Source organism: Mustela nivalis (genome assembly GCF_964662115.1).
Source record: "Mustela nivalis genome assembly, chromosome: 18".
Taxonomy (NCBI): domain Eukaryota; kingdom Metazoa; phylum Chordata; class Mammalia; order Carnivora; family Mustelidae; genus Mustela; species Mustela nivalis.
In genome coordinates this window covers 16,045,375-16,067,868 of record NC_139037.1, presented here as the reverse complement: position 1 = coordinate 16,067,868, position 22,494 = coordinate 16,045,375, and the positions used below count along the sequence as shown (strand labels likewise).

The 22,494-nt window shown below is 33.3% G+C and overlaps 1 protein-coding gene across 12 annotated transcripts in view; it reads left to right on the top strand.

Annotated features, from left to right (window-relative positions):
- The window catches only part of NFAT5 (nuclear factor of activated T cells 5), a 115,088-nt gene that overhangs the window by 49,108 nt on the left and 43,486 nt on the right, over nt 1–22,494 (top strand). For 3 of the 12 annotated variants that reach the window (XM_082711656.1, XM_082711657.1, XM_082711659.1), the window contains 3 exons: nt 14,351–14,412; nt 14,864–15,422; nt 20,728–20,920. In XM_082711656.1, coding sequence (XP_082567782.1) covers nt 14,893–15,422; nt 20,728–20,920 — 723 coding nt within the window. In that variant the 5' untranslated portion in view covers nt 14,351–14,412; nt 14,864–14,892. Of the gene's footprint in view, nt 1–9,316; nt 9,430–14,350; nt 14,413–14,863; nt 15,423–20,727; nt 20,921–22,494 lie in introns of all 12 variants that reach the window. The other 9 variants (XM_082711654.1, XM_082711650.1, XM_082711655.1 and 6 more) reach the window with 4 other exon arrangements.

The window sequence follows — 22,494 nt, the reverse complement described above, 5'->3', positions numbered from 1 at the left end:
ACATTTGAGTCCCTATTTAATTATTATTTTTAAAAATTTGCTAAAAGAGAAAAATGCTTTATTTTGTATAATCTGAAAAAGGACTCAAGTACTCAAGTCTCTTTTCTGTTTGTATTGTGTTAATATAACCTTTTCCCTACATTTAAAAACATGTGACTTTAGATTTCTTTTAAATTCATTTGAAAGTAATGGAAGATTTGAATGTAATATTTATGTAAAGACATTTTGTAATATCAATGGAAAAGTATGGAAAATAATGTTTGAAGTTTATCAAGTTAATTTTTGCTCAGCTCTCAAATCATACACTTTGTATAAAATTGGTTCCATTTTTTAATGAACCAGAATAACAGATTGATGGATAAACAAATAGAAAAAAGTCTTGATTATTGATAAATTAATGAGTGCATTCAATAATATTAGATTGCCCAACTGTATTTATTTTTTAGTTGGGTTTTAAACACTGCTAAGTATGTTCGGTTTAAAAAAGAAAAGGACAAAAATTATACTCAAGTTTTATACCTCTAAGTAGAGGTTTCTTATCCAGTGATACCTCTCTCATCTTTTAAATGGTCCTTAAAATCCATCACAGTTTTGTTTTCAGTAAATTCATTTTATTTCAAAAAGAACAGTGAAGTGGAAGGTTGTGGTTTAAATAAGGATTTGGTACTGTACTAGAACTTCATATATTTTTCTTGTATGCATTAACCAATGTACCATTAACCTTGTGTACGGATCTTTTTCCTGAGCTATGTACTCAGTGTGCAGCCTTCCTGATTGAGGGCAGGAAAACTTTAAACATAGCAAAGAAACTTATCAGCCCTGCTCACTGTTCATGCGTTGCCAGACATTTTCTAACAGATTCTGTGGATTTAACTGTGATCTTTTTAGTAATCAAATTGGTAAGAAGACCTGGTTTTACTTTATATCCACTGGGTTCTAAAATGTCCCTGAATATTTTTTCTAGAATTTAAAATTTTAAATATTGTTTAAAAATTGTATCAAATGATAAAATAAGAAAAAAAAAAGATTTTTAATGAAATATTTCACTTTAAATCCACAAGTAGAAATTGACTAACTGATTTCTTTTGTATCTTTTGAGATTATTTTTTGTAGACTTATTGAATCTATATAGAACTAAAAGTCTGTTTCTTCTGTGCTTTTTAACATCTGTTGACAGTAGATCCAGTTCCTTTTAAAAGCTGAAAAAATGTCAGCGAGGTTTGGAAAAGAACACTTCCTTTTAAAATAATACCAAACTCAATTTCAAGTTTGTATATATAGATATTGAAAGTTCTTGAATTTGGGTCACTAATAGAATGTTGATCCTCCCTCCTTCCCTCTATTTATTTGAGAAAATCCTCTCCAGATAAATTAGATTAAAAGGCATGAGTTGAAAAATCATGAAAATAAGAGAATTGACCAAAGGAAGTATTCTGAAGTAATTAATTCTGACTAGATTGAGAAGTTATTGACAGAAGGTGAAGAGTGTAAGGAGGTAACATTGACAGCTTTCTTATATTCACATACAGAAAGTTTCTGTGATCTAAAACCAAGTCATTTGTAATTTTTTTTTACTTAAATTTACTTTTAGTAACCAATATAATCTTATTCTAGGATTCTGTCTTATTAGTAGATTAGTGTTTGTCATATAACATTATAGGTAAGAGAGTTTAAATTACAGAATATTATAGGGAAATCAATTAGTAGGTATCTTAATAGTATTGCTTTTTTATTTGACATATGAATATCTTCAGTGACATAACTATTGAAAGGTTTTGGAGTAAATTGCCAGTTATTCAGTGTTTCCTGGCCAAAAGACATGATGTCTAAGGAAAGGCACATTAATTTAGACTTCTATGAGTTTTATTTTTTAATCTATACATTTGCTGTTTAAGTATGAAATGTATAAAAATGATGACTCTTGATGTAGTTAATTCTTCAGAGTTTTGAAGGAGCCGGATTGGCTGCTATCAGGTATGAGGGCCTGGTGGGAACAGACTTCTAGTTCTGCTATAAAGGTTTGTGTTTCACAAGTTCTAAATCAATTTAAATTTGGAAATTAGAGGCTGGGCATATAGGTTTTCATGTACAGTCTTTATTAATTATTTAAAATGTGTTTCTCAGATTCACCAATCTAGATTTTTTTCCCTTCACATATTACTAAGGGAATGAGTAAACATGATGCTGCTAATCCACAATTCAGAATATTGGATAAAAGAGTATCTCAAACCTTTTTCTGCCTCTGCACTATTCACACTTTTTCATACTCCCATCAGTAACATCATTTTATCGGGTAAGTTCCAGGTTGGGGCTGGGGGAAAGAGGGCTTACTTCTACACAACTCCTCCCCTCTCCACAGGCCAAGTGTCAAAATGTGGGAGATACAGTTGAGAATCACCAGTCTGAAATTTGTACTCCTTCTCATTTTTTGAAGACCTCTGCTTTTGTCCCATTAGAAGGGTAGTTAAAAGTTTGAGGTTTAGAAAGGTAGTTAAGAGTTTGAGGTTCGGTATGTGAATGAATAAGTTTTAGAAGCACAGACTTTTTCAGGGCGCCTGGGTGGCTCAGTGGGTTAAGCCTCTGCCTTCGGCTCAGGTCATTATCTCAGCGTCCTGGGATCGAGTCCCGCGTCGGGCTCTCTGCTGGGCAGGGAGCCTGCTTCCTCCTCTCTCTCTCTCTCTGCCTGCCTCTCTGCCTACTTGTAATCTCTGTCTGTCAAATAAATAAATAAAATCTTAAAAAAAAAAAAAAAAACACAGACTTTCAGAACAGTATTGTAGGTTCTCTGTAGTTAAGAAAGGGGCAATTTTCCTAACACAAGAAAGTTATCCAAATGAATTAATGGCATTTTTGGCAAAATAAGAAGTTGCTCAAGAAATGTGTATTGTGAAAGGATTCTTTTTGTTTGTTTTTTTTTGGGGGGGGGATCATATAGTTTAGGTTAAAAGAACTAAAATACAAGTATTATTTAGAAGAACTAACACAAACAGTTACACCAGAGTTCAGGGAGTTTCTGTAAAGAGATATGGCAGATATTTTTCTTAAATAACAGCTTTATTGATAAATAGCTTGTATAACCAATCACGTATTTTTAAAAATTTACTTATTGGGGTGCCTGGGTGGCTCAGTGGGTTAAAGTCTCTGCCTTTGGCTCAGGTCATGATCTCAAGGTCCTGGAATCTAGCCCCGCTTCAGGCTGTCTGCTCAGCAGGGAGCCTGCTCCCTGACCCCCACCTCCACCTACCTCTCTGCCTACTTGTGATCTCTCTCTCTGTCAAATGAATCAGTCTCAGGATACTGATCCTTGTGCACTTTTTAACCTGTACAGGTATACACACAGATCAAGCATGTATAATAGAAATACCTGTTGAATATCTCCACTAGTTAGATCACTGGAGGTTTTTAAAGGCTGTATTTTAGTTTATAACTTTCTGTGAAGTGATTCATTTAATAAATTTTTCTATTGGAAGAGAGAAACCTATTAAATAGTGCTTTGAATTTTATGCCACAGCAGTTAGTAAATCACAAGTAGCTAACAGGTATTGTCTATACTGAAAGAACTTAATTGAGTCTTATTTATATTGGAAGAGAGGATCCAAGAGAGCTACATTAATGTTCTGTTATCAAAGAACAGTTATGCTTTCATTTGTTTTAGACATCTTAATCATCTAATAAAATCATAAGAATTTCTAAACTATCCATAACAACAGAGCAGTACAAAAAAATGAGTAGAAGAAAATGTAAGTTACCATTTTTGAGTTCCTACTGCGTAACAAATTGTGCTAGACAGTTCACATATCATCATATCTCAGTTCTTCCAGGCATGAGAGACGTTTCTTCTTTCCTGCTGAGGTCTAAGATTTTCTTCTTGCCATTATACTTCAGGGGCTTGTATGCTATTATTTCACTTAGATAACAGTAGTTCCTGGACAAAGCCGTGTGTAAGATAATTGAGTTGGAAAAGCCATCTACCCCTTTAATTCTGGAAGTTTCAAGATCTATAAAATTGGAATATGATTTCTAGGAGAACATTAAGTTTTAATAACAATGATTCACAGCAACAGAATTACATAGTCCATTGAATTATAATTTATTTACTAGTGCTAGAAAGTATTTACAGTTATGTAATTTGTATTTTTTTTAGTTGAATACATTTTGAGGAGCAAATTTACTTTTGATTGCTGTCCTAAGTTAACTGTGTACACATATTTCAGAATTTTGACCATTTATGTAATATACTACTCCTAAAATTAAACCCAAAGCTCATTAGCAGGAAAGATGATTCACCTATGTAACCTGTGTATTGATATTATGAGCTAAAATCTGAGTTGATCTTGGTTATTCCATTTGGCTATTTCTATTTTTTCTAGAAAACTGGACCACTTCCAGAGGGAAGTCAGATTCTAATTACAAAAAAGTTGCAAGTAGATTTAAAAATTCTACTCCTCATTCTGTCTTTTCCTGAAATTATATTGTTAATCTAAAGGTATACATTTATACATATAGAATTATGTATGTATGTATATATAGATTTATGTTAACATCACATTATTTTTTTTTTTTAAGATTTTATTTATTTATTTGTCAGAGAGCGAGTGAGCGAGAGCGAGCACAGGCAGACAGAGGGGAAGGCAGAGTCAGAGGGAGAAGCAGGCTCCCTGTGGAGCAAAGAGCCCGATGTGGGACTTGATCCCAGGATGCTGGGATCATGACCTGAGCCGAAGGCAGCTGCTTAACCAACTGAGCCACCCAGGCGTCCCAACATCACATTATTAAAATGAAAAGCATTAGCAAACTTGGGACATAATGATTTATTCAGAAACAAGTAAGAATACAGGAGGCTATCTATATTATAATTTACCATTGACAAAAAGTACACATGCCTGTTGATTTATTCCTTAAATGTTTGCCTTTCTATTGTCCTTGTGATCATTTTTAGAACAACTTTATAAATATTTTGATTTATTCTGTTTCTGATGGAAAAAGCACATTTTTTTATTACCTGGGTCTGTAGATTAGCATTTTAAAACTGCTCAGTGGTTCTCAACTTTCAATGGACAAAATACATACACAAAATAGTTTCTATTTTTATGTGTTTTGTACAATTTCACATTAATAAATTATTGGACAAAAGTGGGCTTACTTTCTTATATCACCAGTAAGATAATATCATAAGTAAAAGGTGTGGCCATACCAATTGCCATAAGTAATTGTTTTATAACAGTTGTATAGACGTGCCTGGGTGGTTCAATCTGTTAAGATTAAGTGTTTGGCTTCAACTCAGGTTCTGATCTCAGAGATCTGTGATCCATTGGGCCCTGTATCATGCTCCATGCTCAGTAGGGGAGTGTGCTTCTTCCTTTCCCTCCCCTGCTTGTGCTCTCTCTTTCTCAAATAAATAAAAATAAAATCTTAAAGAAAAAAACCAATTAGTTTTATAAATAATACAGTGAAGTTATATAAATATTAGTCCAGCTGGGGCAGAAGTGAGGCGAATGGATTAGGGTAGGGCACAGCAAAAGATCTCACCTGTTTCTGTTAACAATTCTTCTCTTAAAAATAAAATCGGGTGCCTAATTGGCTCAGTTGGGTAGGTGGCTGTCTTCAGCTCAGGTCTTGATCCCGGGGTCCCAAGGTTGAGCCCTGCATCGGGCTTCCTGCCCAGTGGGGATCCTGCTTCTTCCACTGCTACTCACCTCTGCATGTCCTCCCTTGCTCTCTCTGTGGAATAAATAAAATCTTAAAAAATAAAATAAGGGCATCTGGGTGGCTCAGTTGGTTAAGCTACTACTTCTGCTCAGGTCATGATCCTGGAGTACCAGGATTGAGTCCCGCATCTGGGCTTCCTGCTCTGCAGGGAGTCCGCTTCTCCCTCTGACCCTCCCCCATCTCATGCTCTGTCTCTCTCCCAAATAAGTAATAAATAAAATCTTAAAAAAATGAATAAATAAAATCGTGTAGTAAAATGTTAGCATTGGCTAAAATGTGAGTAGAGGAAACATGGGTATTAGTTTTAAATATTTCATAGTTTTTAAAAACACCATGTTGGCAGATGATTAAGTCAAAATATTCAATGAATTATGCTCTTAAGAAGTAATAAAGGGGGACACGTGGGTGGCTCAGTGGGTTAAAGCCTGATCTCAGGGTCCTGGGATTGAGCCCCACATTGGGCTCTCAGCTCAGCAGGGAGCCTGATTCCTCCTCTCTCTGCCTACCTCTCTGTCTACTCATGATCTCTGTCAAATAAATAAATAAAATCTTAAAAAAAAGTAATAAAGGCATGAGATGTATTAGACACTTGATGAATTTATTTTTGGCATAAGTGAGGGTACATTACCTTTTCATCAATAAATTCAAGTAGGTGTTCATCAGTAGTATTTATTTAGTCCACCGAGGTAAAATTCATTTCCCACATGTCATTTCTTCATAAAAAGGTGTTATTGTCAATTAAATTAAAAATAAATGAGAAGTCACCTCAAAGTGCCAAGGCTGTGTGGGTATAATCTAGATATAATCCCCCCACACATGTATTATTGTTTTATTTCTATGTATTTATTTTTCCCACAAATAAAATATAATAAAATTAGTAAGGGTTTTTGGAATCATAAGACTCTAACTTGATTCTGATTGCTGTCATATCATTTCTATCATATAGATGGAATTTTGTGGAGATTAAATTTGTAAAATTACCTCTATAACTAGACACTAATACCAACTTTTTCTTAAGGTTATAAAGTTAGATATATAAAATACTTAACATTACCTGATAATTAGTGATTATTCAGTAAGCATTGACTTTCCTCCCACATGAGTTTCTCCTCTCATTTATAAGGTTTTAAAAAGTAGGTCTTATTTTAATAAAAATAAGTTTTTAACCTTATTTTGCCTGTTTGTTTTCATTCTCACCTACTCTGTTTTTTACATTTGAAATTCTGCCTGTCAGCCAAGGTAGAGCCACACATGGGCCATAATATTTACATTCTGACTTATTCTTTTATGTTGACACTCTCTTAATAGGAGCCCTTGTATATAAAAGAGACATTGATAGAAGATGGTGAGTCATGGGGAGAACAGACATATCCCAAAGGGATGATTCTAAAAGCTGACTATTAAAGAGTTCTAGTTCCTAGAATTCTCTTACCACCTTTTTTTTTTTTTTAATGAAGTGATACTTTTGCACGATCAGGTATTAAAACTTCTGATAGAGTCATATATAACTTATCTTCTGATTTTTGCTTAGACACTTTGTTTTGTCTACAGTTGGATCCTAATATCCGTTCTAATCCAGGCACAGGTGTAGAACCCAAGTAATTAAATTACTAGATTTTAATGATACAAATAGTATTTTTTTCCCCTTTTTGGTCTCTAAAAAAAATGAGAAGGCATTGGACTAGAGTTGACAGAAATACCTTTATTATTTAATCTAAGTATATTAGAATGTATTACATGATAAAGCATTGAGGTGACCTCCAAATAGCATTGTTCAGAACTGTTTTTCTCTAATTCATATCTAAGTTAATATAATGATAATCTCTGCTTTTGTCTTAACATAACATTCCCTTTCAAGGAGTAAAATAGTTAAATAGTTTTCTTTTCTTCTTCAACCTGTACTTGGGCTCTTTGACAATGTAATAAATACAATTATCACCTAGTATAATTATTCCCTTTTATGTTTAATCTCTCTGAGATAAAGGATTCTTTCTGAGCTTCAGTGTCGTCATCCAGTATTGACCAGTGATGCCATCCAGTAGTATTTAAATCACTGGATGGTAGAAAACATCTTCCATTTCCAACAGGAAAGGATTTAAGGGGTGCCTGGGTGACTCAGTGGTTTAAGCATGATCCTAGAGTCCTGGGATCGAGCCCCACATCAGACTCCCGGCTCAGGGGGAAGCCTGCTTCTCATTCTCCCACTCCCCCTACTTGTGTTCCCTCTCTCATTGTGTCTCTCTCTGTCAAGTAAATAAATAAAATCCTTTAAAAAAATAATTTAAAAAACCCCAAATTGCATAATACATATACCTAGTACATATTTTACACTGTGCTTAAATACTTAGGATTGAAGAGGACAAAAGATATATTTAAATAATTGCTATAAATATCAGGACACTGACAAATTTTGTGAGCATTTTATTTTTTAGGACACATTCTTTAACAAATATCCTGTGAATAGGGGCACCTGGGTGGCTCATTTTGTTAAGCATTTGACTCTTGATTTCGGCTCAGGTCATGATATTAGGGTCGTGAGCTCAAGCCCTGCATTGGGCTTTGTGCTGGGCATCGAGCCTGCTTAAGATTCTCTCTCTCCCTTTACCTTTTCCCCTCCCCGTACTCTGACAAGGTAAAAATAATTATTTTAGGAGAATTTAGATTAAAAATGGGAGAATAATTGTGTAATATTAGAACGCTGATTGGCAGTTTGATGGACTGGGGAAGAAAAAGATGGTTTCCAATAAATCGGTAATAACATGCTTTTCAGCTTCAGCAACAGTGCTAATTATTTTTTAAAATAGACCCTCTAGGATCAAACGCTTTATGTACATATCTAATCTGAAAGTGAAAAAGTGGTAACTTTTTTTGAGGGGTATGATGATGTATGTGGAAGTTGGCTTGAGAAATGAAAAGATTCTTTTGCTGCTGAAATGCAGGTATTTCTGGTGCGCCTGGGTGGCTCAGTCAATTAAGCAGCTGCCTTAGACTCAGGTTCCCAGGTCCTGGGATTGAACCCTGCATAGGCCTCCCTGCTCAGCAGGGAGTCTGTGTGTCTCCTTCTACCCCCCTGCTCATGCTTGAGTGCACTTGCATAAACACGCACACTCTCTCTCTCATAAATAAATAAAATCTTTAAAAAAATAAAATAAAATACAGAGATACCTCTTTCTGCTTGAGTGTTTTGGTCAGAGTATATTCTCTTCTACTCTTTAAAGGAATTTGGGTAAAGGCACAACCTAAAAACACCTGAGAAAGGGCATTCTGGCTTATGGATTAGATTGCATTAGTGAACAGGACAACAAATTGGTGAATATGAGTTAACAAAAATTTTGGGTAAGAAATTTACCACATGCATTTATTTGGATATTGATAATTTTATTTTTTTAAAGTTTGTTTTAAAACATTGCTTATTGTGGCATGTAAGCTTATGTTGGGTGGGAAGAGTACAAATGGAAATTGAAATTGTTAAACATGTAAATTAAATGATCAACCCTACAATTTTTGTTTTTTTGTTTTTGTTTTTGGTAAAGTAATCTGGATTGCTTATTTTATATGCTGGGATGCTAGTTGTTTTTTCTATTAATACACTTAACTTGCATTCTAGCTTCGCCATTCAGAGACAGGCATCGTGTGGTGGGTTGTGTGACAGTGTCTGTCAATAGTGAAGACAAATAGTGCCAGAGACACTTAACCCATCCAATCTCACCCAGGGTATAGGTCGGTCTCGTTTTCAGACTTCTTCATAAGTCTTTCTTTCTTTCTTTCTTTCTTTCTTTCTTTCTTTCTTTCTTTCTTTCTTCTTTCATTCCGTCCTTCCTTCCTTCCTTCCTTATTTTATTTCTAAATAGTGGATTGATACTGATTGAAACTAAAAACTTTTTGTAAAGTTTTAAACTTTACGTTAATACTATAAGAAGAAGAAGAAAGTAGAAAACGAAGGTTGGCATGTAAGGTGTTGACAAAGCAGGTTTGCAGCCACTTTGTGTGTTCTAGATTTTTCAGTCCCTTAGCAACATGAATGTTGGCCTTATAATTTTTTTTCTCTCAATATCTTTCTTCTTTGATCTAAAATTATGTCCTTGTATCTGGTGACTTTTATCAGGCAAGATCTTTAGATGTGAAGTCATTGTTACCAGAAAGAAAATGAAATACTTAAAAAGGATAACTAAGGTTGAATAGTGTTTTAGACCAGAAATGTTTCCAAATATCTGGATTGTTTTTTAAGATTATTTTCTGAACAGTCAATGGTTTACTCCTTCTCCGTTCCACTATTGGTTCACTTAAGCACACTTACAAAATGTTATAATTTGAAAAAAATAATTATGGCTTTTGTTTTAATGACTTTGTTAGGAAGCTCAACTGATTTTGCCCTGATGTTGGAAAGTTATGAAATATATTTGCATATTTAAATGCTAGGGATCACATTTTTATCTCAGAAACTCAGTTAAATACCATTTCTGTCACATATTTTAAATTATGTGGAAGGTGTTTGTTTCTTTTGAGGACTTTAAAGAATGTTTCCAATTTCAAAGCTTTCCATAAAAAGTTTAGTTAGTTCCATGTAAAGTGTTATCCCTTTTTTAAAATGGTATTTTAAGCACCAAAATGATGTAGTAATTAAAATAGTTTCTGGTTCACAAAACTAATAATTTCTGGTTCACAAAACTAGAACTATAATAGTTCTTAATTTTAAAATATAGTTTAGGTAAGGAATATATAAAATCTACACAAGTTTCTATATGTGGTATCATTTAAAAGTCCATTTTCATCTTTCTAATCAAATGAATACTTGGAAATTTTAAGATACACATGTAGGCATTATCTGCCGCTCTCCTTATCCCAGCTACTTTGAATATTTGTAGTGAACCTTAGTGATTCCATCAGTTCTTAAGAGAATATAATATACAACTTATATTCACCAGCATTACAGGCATTTGTTCTAGTTATTGGCTACTGCTAATAATAGAATTATTAGACTTAGACATAGAACGCTATAGATGTGATACTTCCTTTCACTTACACATTTTAAAATTAATGTATTCTTTTGAAATTGTAAATTTTCATTAATAAATGTAGAATGGTTTTCCCTTTGGTTCACCATGCTCTCTGGTCAAAGAAAAATAAAAATTCTTATAGGTTCAAAGATAATTTTTTCATAAAAGAAAAATATGAAAAATTTATTCATGTGTTACTTATTCATGTTTAAGAGAATAATTTTAAGGAAACATTTTAAGAAAAACTTAGAGCTTTGCAAAGGATTGATAAAGGATTTAAAAGAACAAATAGACTGATGACTCAGAGGTCTATATACCCCTGAAACATAATATATTATATGTCAAGTAATTGAATTTGAATTAAAAAAAGAAAATCAAAACATTAAAATTATAAAGCTCTAAAATAGAAATACATTACAACTAATCTGCTTAGAAAATCAATTATTAAATAAAATTTTAGGAGTTTTTGTACTTTTAATATGCAACAATGAAACATAGTCTATACATTCCTAACAGATAAAAATGGAGACTCAAAACCAAAAAAATGGGGGAACAATAGTTAACATACTTTGCTTATAACAAAGTTTATAACAACTTAAAAAAGAATATATAGATGAGGCAGGATTACATTAGCATTTTAGTTCTGTAGAAAGTCAGTTAAGCTGTTTCTTGATATTTAATAATACAGTGACTGAAAGGTCTTTGTAGATATTTTAAGTACATTTACAGTATTCCCAGTAATGTTCTTGAGTGTTTTTCTGGAATTGCTTGGGAATAAGAAATTTGTGTTTAGAAATCTAAAATGTTTTTGATATAATTCAATGTATTTTTAATAGATAATATTAAGGATTTTTTATTCTTAGTAAATTTATGGATTAATACACAAGTAATAATTTGGCTTATAGTTTCAAGAAAGAATTATTAGCACACTCTTTGTAGAAGTAGCAAAAGTTAACTCTAAACTCTTGTTACTTCTAAACCCTTCCCTGTATCAGCGCTATTATAGTGAGATGTATTTTAAGCACTTTGAGTAGTAAATCCTTTTTTTTAAACCTGATGTGTTCATCATGGGCATGTTGGTACATTTTTTGGCCAATATAACTTTAATATAATTCAACATAGTTACCAAATAGTGGCTTCCAGTAAATCAATTTAATAAGAAATTTAAATTTTTACTACATGCAAGGTACTGTTTTAGGTGTTGGGAGGGTCTAAGAAAGATCAAAGAAAGGGCCCGTAGTTCTCATTTTATACTTCACCTCACTTGGCATAATTATTTCACTTAGGTGATGTCTTGCTAACCAGAATGTAAAATGTTATGTGAAGGATTTTATATATCATTATCGTCATTATCAACATAACAGTGATGTTGTTGTAAAGAGTTTTATAGTTTTAAAAAATTGTCTTACTTGTTACAGTCTTAAAATGAGTAAGATCTTTTATAATTTAGGCTCAAACTGAGATAGGCTTTTCAAAGTAATATTTTTTAATTAAAGGATGCTTAGTACTGTCTTCTGACAGAGTTTATGTTTTCAGTTTCATAGTTTTGTGCTAATGAACTTTTTTATTTAGTAAGTATATCCAGGAAACTGCAGGTAAAATATAAAAATTATTATGTTAGGTCTCCAAGTAAAATGTATAGAATATTTTAATTTATGTAGGGTATGAGATCACAGTTTGGCATACCTGTCCCAGAACAGACATTTATGTTTGATTATACCAATTGGGTTTTATAACCATGATTGCTTTGATAAGACGTGCAAGATAAAATCATATATACCTTTAAGAGCAATGCTAGGCTATGTCTTGCATATTAAATTCATGAATATCACATAACTTACTTTTGAGTTCATGATTGCTTTTCACCAGTACTTTCCATCTGTCATGGACAGGGATCCCTGAGATGTTCATATTCTGCATTCTCATGTGCATGATACTTAGATTCAAAAAGTGTGGGTGGGGGAAAGCTGCTTTATAGAAATACACGTTCACAGCATTCATGCTGCATGTTTTGTGTGTACTACTGTAAAGACTGCATGCTGCATACTTTTATTTCTCTGAGGATAAAGAACATAGGCTTATATACACACAAAAATTTAGTTTCATATTTGCCAATAGTTGGAACAGATGGAGGAATGTTATATATAATACCTTTTCTATTTTTTAAAAATAATTTTTATAGTATTCTTCAAAAAAACAAGGAAAAAACTTGTTGTTTAAACCCAAAGTGGCTACAAATCAGCTCCTAAACTGTCACTGACATTAGCATCTAGATTTTGTAGTTCTTACAAATCTTTTAAAATATTTATTTACTAAGAAAACATTGCATTAATGCATGATATGAAATTGATAAATTTTTCTTTAAATTGGAATGCAGTTTAAAGTGACTGAATTTTCCAATTTCAGCTACTGCATTTGACAAGGATACAAACTGGAAAATGGAACTGGTATCATCTAATTGCTCTAGGTTCTTTGACTTATGGTAGCTTGGAATAATATTTCCATATGACATTATGTAGATCACATCATTAATGGCTGATATTAATTACTGTGCTCTTCAGCCTTGACAGCAGTGAAAAATTATTGGTGAATTTAGCTCTTCAAATGACTTAAGTGTTCTGGTATATGTTTTTAATTTAAAAATAGATCTTTGGCACTTGGCTTTTGATTATCTGAACACTGGTGTTCTTACATTCACTGTTTGCAGTATAATTGACAAGAATATTGCAATTCCAATGACTGCACATTGGTTTTAAGTTTTTTCCTGCCACTTTACACAGTGGCACACTTGGCTATAGATAAAAACTAATTTTAGATTTAAACATATTTGTTAGTTCTCTGTCACATGTTAACCTATTTTTAGTTTTGTGTATGTATGATTATGAACCTTTCCATATCTCATACAAGATCAAACGGTATTTCTAAAATTTTAGAACTGACAACTTCCAACCTTAACATTATTAGTGTGTGTTTAAGGTTGTGCCATAAAGGATTAAAGTACTAGTATTTTTCAACAAGCTGTTCTGCCAGTTGCCACATGTTTTATAAAGATCTACTTAATTCGTTTTTTGCTAGGCATAACAAATAAATGGCTTTGTAAGAGACCTTTTTATATAAACTGATTCTAGTGCTTCCCCAGCACTAGAATTTTTTGTTTAAAATTTTCTGTTAGGCTTCAGTCAATAAAAGTTATTGTTACTTGTATTAAGAAATTCCCTTAATAGTTAAAATCAAGCAGGCCCTTTAAAGAGAGAGGAAATGAATAGGGGAGCCAGTTGCTGAGTGTGTACCAAGTACTTTGTGAAAGAAATCCATCCAATAATCAGTCCTTACTCTACTTTTCATTCTGCCATTAAGGATGGATTTATTTATTTTAGGTATTATGGTTTTGAACGGCCATTTCCAACTTCTGGATACCCTTAGTGATTGACTTCCCTATCTTTCACTGCCCAGCATAGTCCAAATCAAACCTTTTCACTTTTATTCTAGATTTTACAACAATCATAGTGACGGTACCAGTTCCATTTTGCCTCCAATTCAGTTGATTATATATTTTTTCTATTTATTTCTCATTTTATAATTGATATCTGGAATAATCAATCAGCAGCTCTTTTCTCATTTATTTTCTCATATTTTTATTCCAGGATTTGCCTCTGAAGCAGGGAGTGTCTGCATTAAAAATGACCTGTAGTTCTCTGCTTCATAGGTTAGAAACTTATTTTAATATTTTGTGGCTAAGCACAGTCCCACTTTTCAAATTCTATAATGGATTATTTAATTGGCATTGAATGTGGACCACAAGCATATATTTCATATTGGGGTTTTCTTTATTATTTTAAATGATTAAAATTCAACAAGAACATCCAGCTGAGGCAATAAAAGCTTTATTCTTGCTTTACAACTTAAAACATTAAACTAGATTTTTAAAAATCTATCAATTATAACACAAGTAAAATATTACTATTTGGGCATTTTTTAAAATTGCATTTTTTAGGCCTTGTATTGCTTGAAGCCTTTATATTCTAAAACTTAACCAAATTCCAACTATTCATTTTGGGGAAAAACAATCAGTTCATGAATCACATTTTCAATGGGACTGCTAGCCAGCATAGGTGAAAATATGTATAGTGTATTTACTCTTAAATTGTACACCGCAGATGCTTCTTCAGCTCCCTCCTCTTCCTCCATGGGCGGTGCTTGCAGCTCCTTTACCACCTCTTCCAGCCCTACCATTTATTCTACCTCAGTCACCGACAGCAAGGCTATGCAAGTGGAGAGCTGCTCCTCAGCCTTGGGGGTAAGTAACAGAGGGGTAAGTGAAAAGCAGTTAACCAGTAACACAGTTCAGCAGCATCCATCAACACCGAAGAGGCACACAGTCTTGTACATCTCACCACCACCTGAGGACTTGCTGGATAACAGTCGGATGTCCTGCCAGGATGAGGGGTGTGGATTGGAATCAGAGCAGAGCTGCAGTATGTGGATGGAGGATTCCCCCTCCAACTTCAGTAACATGAGCACCAGTTCCTACAATGATAACACTGAGGTACCTCGTAAATCACGAAAACGAAATCCAAAGCAGAGGCCGGGGGTCAAACGACGAGATTGTGAAGAATCTAATATGGATATATTTGATGCCGACAGTGCCAAAGCACCTCACTATGTGCTTTCTCAGCTTACCACGGACAACAAAGGCAACTCAAAAGCAGGAAATGGGTTGGTATTCACATTTTTTAAAGTTCTATCACCATTGTGCAAAACAAAACAAAAAATAAATTATTCCCAGTTTTTGTAGTTGTTCAACCCAAGTGTGCATATAAAGCAAAGATACTGATTTTATCATTGAAATACATGAAAATTCAAACTTAAAATTACCAAGTTTCACTAGAGGAAAACATATTAATAGATTTTAGCAATAGGTATCTTATTCTGGGTATGATTAGTAGAAAATAATCTGTTTTGAAATAACCTTTAAATTTCAAATGGATTTAAAAATATTTTTGCTCAGACAAATAGCTTGAGTGAAATGGCCCTAGTTGACTCAAAACATTTGAAAAGGGCTAATTTGTGTTCTCTCATGTTGTCTCCTGATTTGGTTCAACCCATTTCCATTTCTATGAGGATTTTAGACTTTTTTCTTTTGATGAAAACAAGAAAAAACTAAATTGATGGTTTGATTCCTATCATTTAGATTCATGTATTTATTTTAAGCCTTTTCTTTGATACATTGTGCTGACATTTAAAAAAAATATATATCACTAATTGTTTTTCCTCTTTTTCTGGGTTTATGTATTAGAAGGGTGATAGAACAGATCATGGTACATGTTTGAGTTTTCATTCATCTGTGCCAGTTCACAACACTCACTATAAATATATCTGAAAATAAATATATTTCAGTGGCTATAGTATAGGGTACTGTGACTTATTTTTAACTTTAATTCCTTTAGTACTTTTATTATATTTAATTCCTACACTTTTTAAATTAGATTTTCCTGTAATACATTCAACATAATTTGATAAAATTTAATTCAGTGGATTTTGAGAGATTACTTTTTTGGGAGGCAGAATATGGTTCTTTAGTTGATCCAGAACCTCCTACAATTTCAGTTTGTTACAAAGAGTGATGGAGAAGCTTTAGGTTGGTTTGCTACTTCATGACTTCATTCTTACCTTTTAAGTTAGATATCTGGTTGAGTATTATAGAGAATATTTTTAATGTATATTAAACTTGTTCTTAGTCTGTCAGTACATTTTTTACGTCATTTATCTACTATTTACCTAACATTTAAGCATAATAATTCTATACTGTTTTCTCCTCTCATATAGAACTCCTTTGGAGTGATATAGTTAAATAAAAATAAACATTTAAATGTTTTTTCTTTTTAGAAAGTCCAGATTAGGAAATTATCTTAAAAACAGCAAACAACAAGATATACCCTTTCCTAAAATGTTGCCATTAGCAGAGTCAATTCTAGAACATAGTATCTTTAAAATAATGCTCTGAAACATAGTAGCACAGATTTAAAAGGCTCATGTAAATCAGTCATTAAATATGGGTATTTATTTGGGCTTCGATGCAGAAAATTTTTTTTAAGTTCCAGAAGAGAGATTTTCATTTTTATATTGAAATAAATGTTAACGGTCCAAATGAAGAACAAATAAAAATTTGACAATAGGGTTAGTCAACACACATGGTTTGCAGTTCCTATTAAAGAGAGTATCTTGACCTACATCTTTTCTGCTTCTGCTTTTGTATGATAGATATATCTTAGAAATGATTTGAGGTTACCCAGGGAAGGTATAATAACATTTGTCAAGACAAAATCTCTCATGAAATAATTCATGGAACAGAAACTCATCAAGCAGCAGAAGAAATGTCCAGCTTCTTAGGTAATGGAAAAATATTTGGCACTAGCAAATAGAAATGATGGAAGAAGTTTTCATTTTGAATTTGTAAGAACTATATAAAGGAGAGGATAAAACCTTAAATAAATATATAGAAAAGTAGGCTTTTCAAAACAGTTATTAAGAGGATCTCAGACTAACATACTATATTCTTCAAAATGAAAGGTGTTAGAAACATGAAAGAAATTTATAAATCTTTTCAGGAATAAGGTATATTTAGCCTTAGATCTAATGTGTCATAAATTTATAATTTGTATAATACTACACTATAGGAAATACAGTCTCAAAATATGTTGTAACAGCAGTTTGTTGATTTTCAAGATGAAAATACAACTTTTGTATAGTTAAAATGTTATATAAAAGTTTGTTAAGAAAACAAAATCATTTGAAAAGGAACTACTTAGTATTTAAACATTTCTAGCCATGTCATTCTTAAATTCTTCAACTAAACATCCTGAGAATCAGTAGCCCTATGTCTCTTCATAGATATTTCTAGAAATTAAGACATTATGTCATCCTCGTTAGGCACTTCGTAATGGAAGTTATTTTTTTGTGATATAGACAACCAGAAGGATATGTAACCCAAGAATTAGAATGTCATCTTAAGACTTCTGAAGAGTAGGCCTGAACAGTGGATTTACCTTTTACATGTCATTTAAAAGTAAAATCCCATTAAATCTATTTAAAAGTAAAATTCCCAATTAACTGCTCCTCTCTTGTTTGTTCTTCAGACATCATGCCTTAAAAATTAGTAATTTCATTGACTACTTTTCCAAGAATTAGTTGACATTTTCTTTGTTTTATGTGTCTAAAGACCTATATCTATATATATGTGTGTGTGTGTGTGTATATATACATATATATATATTCCATCTTTACATTTGAGCCTTAGAGGATAAAGATAGTTTTTTTTTGTTGTTTTTTTTTTTAAGATTTTATTTATTTATCAGAGAGAGAGAGCGAGCACAGGCAGACAGAGGCAGAGGGAGAAGCAGACTCCCTGCCAAGCAAGGAGCCCTATATGGGACTCGATCCCAGGATGCTGGGATCATGACCTGAGCTGAAGGCAGATGCTTAACCAACTGAGCCACCCAGGTGTCCCAAGGATAAAGATAGTTTTGAGGGCTTTTAAAAGTATCATTTCAGAAGTTGTTTAGTTACATGGACTGTTCTTCTTTAAGAATATGTATACTTGTCAACTCACTTAGCAGTCTTCATCCCAAATGAAAGATTTTGTTTTACTGAAATAGTAAAACTCGTTTTCATCTGTTTATCCTCATAAATATTAGCTTGGCTAGCATAAGTGAATATAAAAACTATATCTTGTAGTTCATTGACATATGCTAAATTTTCCTTGTATTTCAAACTAAGTGTTCCCTTTTCTTATTATAAGATTAATAGGTATTAATTACAAACACTTGGAAAAATGCAGAAAATTAGGAGAAGATAAATAAGCCATAATCTAGTCACTCTATAGAACTGCTTTTAGCATTTTGCTATATTTTCTTTTTAACGAATATTTGGGGAGTATTTTTACATAGTTTCTGTAAGTGAATATTTTTGCTTTGATTTAAAAATAGGTAAAAAATGATATCATTGTAGGTTTTCATAGATAAGAGCAAATGTATTGAGAGCACATTGTATTGAAAGCAAATGTTTGAATTTCTACCCAGAACGATGAAAATAGGATTTGTTGCCCATTGTTCCAGTTTCAACTCTTTGATTCGTAGAATTTATTCTTCTAGGGCCTTTTAAATGACTTACACAGGTAATCTTTGACTTATGTCTGTCAAACTTAAATAAATATGGTATTCCTTGGCCAGTTAGGATCCAGTCTTTCTCATCTTAATATTATAATAGATACTCTTTTTTTCTTCTCCTTTCCATTCTTTGTTCCTTGTTTTTTCCTATTTGCTTTCAATAACGACTATTTTCTTAGCACCTTTGGTTTTAGGAATTGTGCAGGGTTCAGGGAATATGAAGATGGTGGAGCACAGTACTAGCCCTCAGAACTCTCCTACTTACCTTGTCAGTGTTAGTGCATTCCTTTGCATTCCTTCTTTTCTCCATTCTTCTTTCCCTTTCCTAGCCATGAGTTTCACCCCAGTCCCTAGTTCCATTGAGAATATGGTATTTCCTCCTTTAGTTATTGATAATAGAGGCAACAACTTGGTTAGAGATGAAGGGTTAAACATTAGGGCCATTTTTAAGGCTTCTTAGCCACCATTGCTCTTCTTTGATTCATAATGTTCCTCCTGGGACATTGGAGATTTTTGTCCATAGTCATCTCTTGGCTCCTGTATTTTCAATGTGAGTCATACAGAAAGTGTTATAGGCCATGACATTTTATTTTAAAGATTTATCTATTCATTGGGGGGGGGGGTTGCAGAGAAGAGGGAGAGAATCTGAAACAGACTACCTGCTGAGCACAGAGCCCGATACAGTTGATCTCAGGAACCTGAGACCTGAGCTCAAACCAAGTCCAACCTTAACTGACTGAACCACCCAGGAGCCCCCCTGACTCTTTTTTAAAATACCCTTGGATAGGGGTGCCTGGGTGGTTCAGTCAGTTAACTGTCTGCTTTTGGCTCAGGTCATGATCCCAGGGTCCTGGGATTGAGCCCCATCTAAGGCTCCCCGCTCCCTGCTCAGCCAGGAGTCTGCTTCTCTCTCTCCCTCTGCCCCTCCCCCTGCTTATGCTCTCTCTCTCTCTCTCTCTCTTACTCACTCTCAAGTAAATGAATAACATCTTTTAAAAAAATGTACATGGATAATTTTAAGTCTATTTTAGAACTAATAGTATTGTTTTGTATTTGTCATATTTGCAGTGCTTCAGATTAAATGTATTGACCTAAAGTCCTAACCACCGTTTGAAATATTTTTCTTTGAACATACATTCCACATAGCAAATGCATGAAATACAGTTTTAAATACAGTTTTAAAGAAATAACAGTTTTAAAGAATAGATTTTCTATCTGTAAAGCCCAGTTATAAAGATTTTATATGCTAAGGACTTTAATTATTTAATCACAAATATAAATACTCAGAAAAATTACACTTCTAAGAAAGATAGTTTAGAGTAAATCTAGTTTCCCAATACAAATTGGGTTACTGATATTTTATAATTTTTTCAGAAAAATTACTGAGAAAGATCTCCAAAAGAATATGTATGCTACATATAGTTTTAATTGTTTTATTAAGGCCTTCTGTTTATTTCTTTTTGCTACCCCCACATATCTTTTGCCTTGCAAGTCTGATTAGAAAATAATGATAGTTAATCTTGTAGCTTTAAAATTTGTTTTGATTGAAGTGCCATGTGAAAGGTTATAATGACATCAGCTATTCTCTTACCTGTTAGTACTGGCTTATTACATTCAGTCTTCCTTCCCATCACACATATGCATTTTTTATTTTGGCCTTGTATAGTTAAATTTTATTTAAAACTTTTAAGAGATACTTTGCTTATGGAATGTATCTTCCTTTAGGCTGTATTGTCAGTAAGATAATTAATTGCTTTTAATGTTACTGCCTATTCTGTTTCTTCCTTTATCTTAGATGACTTTTGTAGAAAAAACTCATTTTGATACTTTTTCCATGTTGTGCTTTGACTTCTCAGAACACTGGAAAACCAAAAAGGAAGTGGAGTAAAGAAGAGCCCTATGTTGTGTGGACAGTATCCTGTTAAAAGTGAAGGAAAGGAGTTGAAGATAGTTGTACAGCCTGAGACCCAGCACCGAGCTCGGTACCTGACTGAGGGTAGCCGTGGCTCAGTAAAAGACAGAACACAGCAAGGCTTTCCTACAGTAAAGGTACTTATTTTATTTTTCAGTATACAAAGAATTTCTCCAGTTTCGTTTTTAACCAGCAAAAGCTGCCTACAATAGAATAGTAGAATTATTAGATATATATAATGGAAATTAAAGCAAAAGTCTAACTAGATTGTAAGCCCAATATTGTTATTTTTATTTCATTTGAATTTTAGCTTAGATGAAAGAGGAAATAAGAATGTATTCTGACAAATATTGGAAAATCATGAATTAAGTTCTCCTTACATTTGACATTGGTAGCAACTGTATTCACTTCTTCCCAAACTTAATATTTAAGAAGATATTTTAAAGTGGATTCAAAGAAATATTGTAGAAATTATTATGAGCTTGGAAAATAAGGTTTTGAGATGGCTAAAGAAATCAGGACTGTTCATCTCAGAAAAGAATTGGTTGAAAATAATTTAAGTCTTCGTTTAAGAGTTAGGATATTGGGACACCTGGGTGGCTCAGTTGGTTAAGCAGCTACCTTCAGCTCAGAACATGATCCCAGGGCCCTGGGACCGAGCCCCACATCAGGCTCCCTGCTCAGTGGGGAGCCTACTTCTCGCTCTCCCTCTGCTTCTCTCCCTGCTTGTACTCTCTTACTCTGTCAAATAAATAAATAAAATCTATGTTTTAAAAAAAGGATTAGGATATCATTGGTGCGTGGGTGGCTCTGATGGTTAAGCATCTGCCTTGGGCTCAGGTCATGATCCTAGGGTTCTGCAGTTGAGTCCCATATTGGGCTCCCTGCTCAGTAGGGAGACTGCTTCTCCCTCTGCCTGCCTCTCTGTGTCTGTCATGAATAAATAAAGAAAATCTTTTAAAAAAAAATAGGATATCAACTGGCTCTTCATCTTTTCAGAATTTAGACTAAAAGAAAAAAGAAGCTTAAATTTCAGCACCTGGGAAACTTTGTTAGAATATTTCTCTTTGAAGACAAACCAAAAAGTAGTTGGGTGGGGAATATTTAATAAGTGTTTCTGTTTCTTATAAAACATTAAACAGGGAGGAATTTTGGCATAGTAAATTCATGTTAAATGCAGTTTGTGAAAATGTTAGTTGAACAGTATTCAGTTGGACTGCCTTTCATTTTAAATTTTAATAAAATATGGTAGAATCTTGGGGTCAGGAAACCTGTCCGTGGCCATTTATAAGGTTGGTTAATATTCAACAACATCATTCTTTATCTCTCTGCTACTCTTCACACCAACCCATCCTTAGTCCCTCATACTCAGGACAAATAATAGGTGAATAAGAAATTTCAGTTATGCTTTCTGTAAATATTTGTCTTAACGAGAAGTGTTGATAGTTTGGTGAGTATTTTTAACCCAATTGCTCTGACTTTATGCTTTAAGTACTCTCTGGTCAGAAGTATTATTAGATTGTCTAACTGTGATAGGGAGTGAATTGCCCGACCTCAGAAATTTAACAAATTCAACAAATTCAACAAATATGCACCCCTTTATGTGCCAGACACTGTTCTAGGTACTGTTAGTGGTTTGAGTAGATTGTTTATTTATCTGTTTATTTCCCTCATTTTGATATCTTTTCACAGAGATAGAGCCATATTGGGT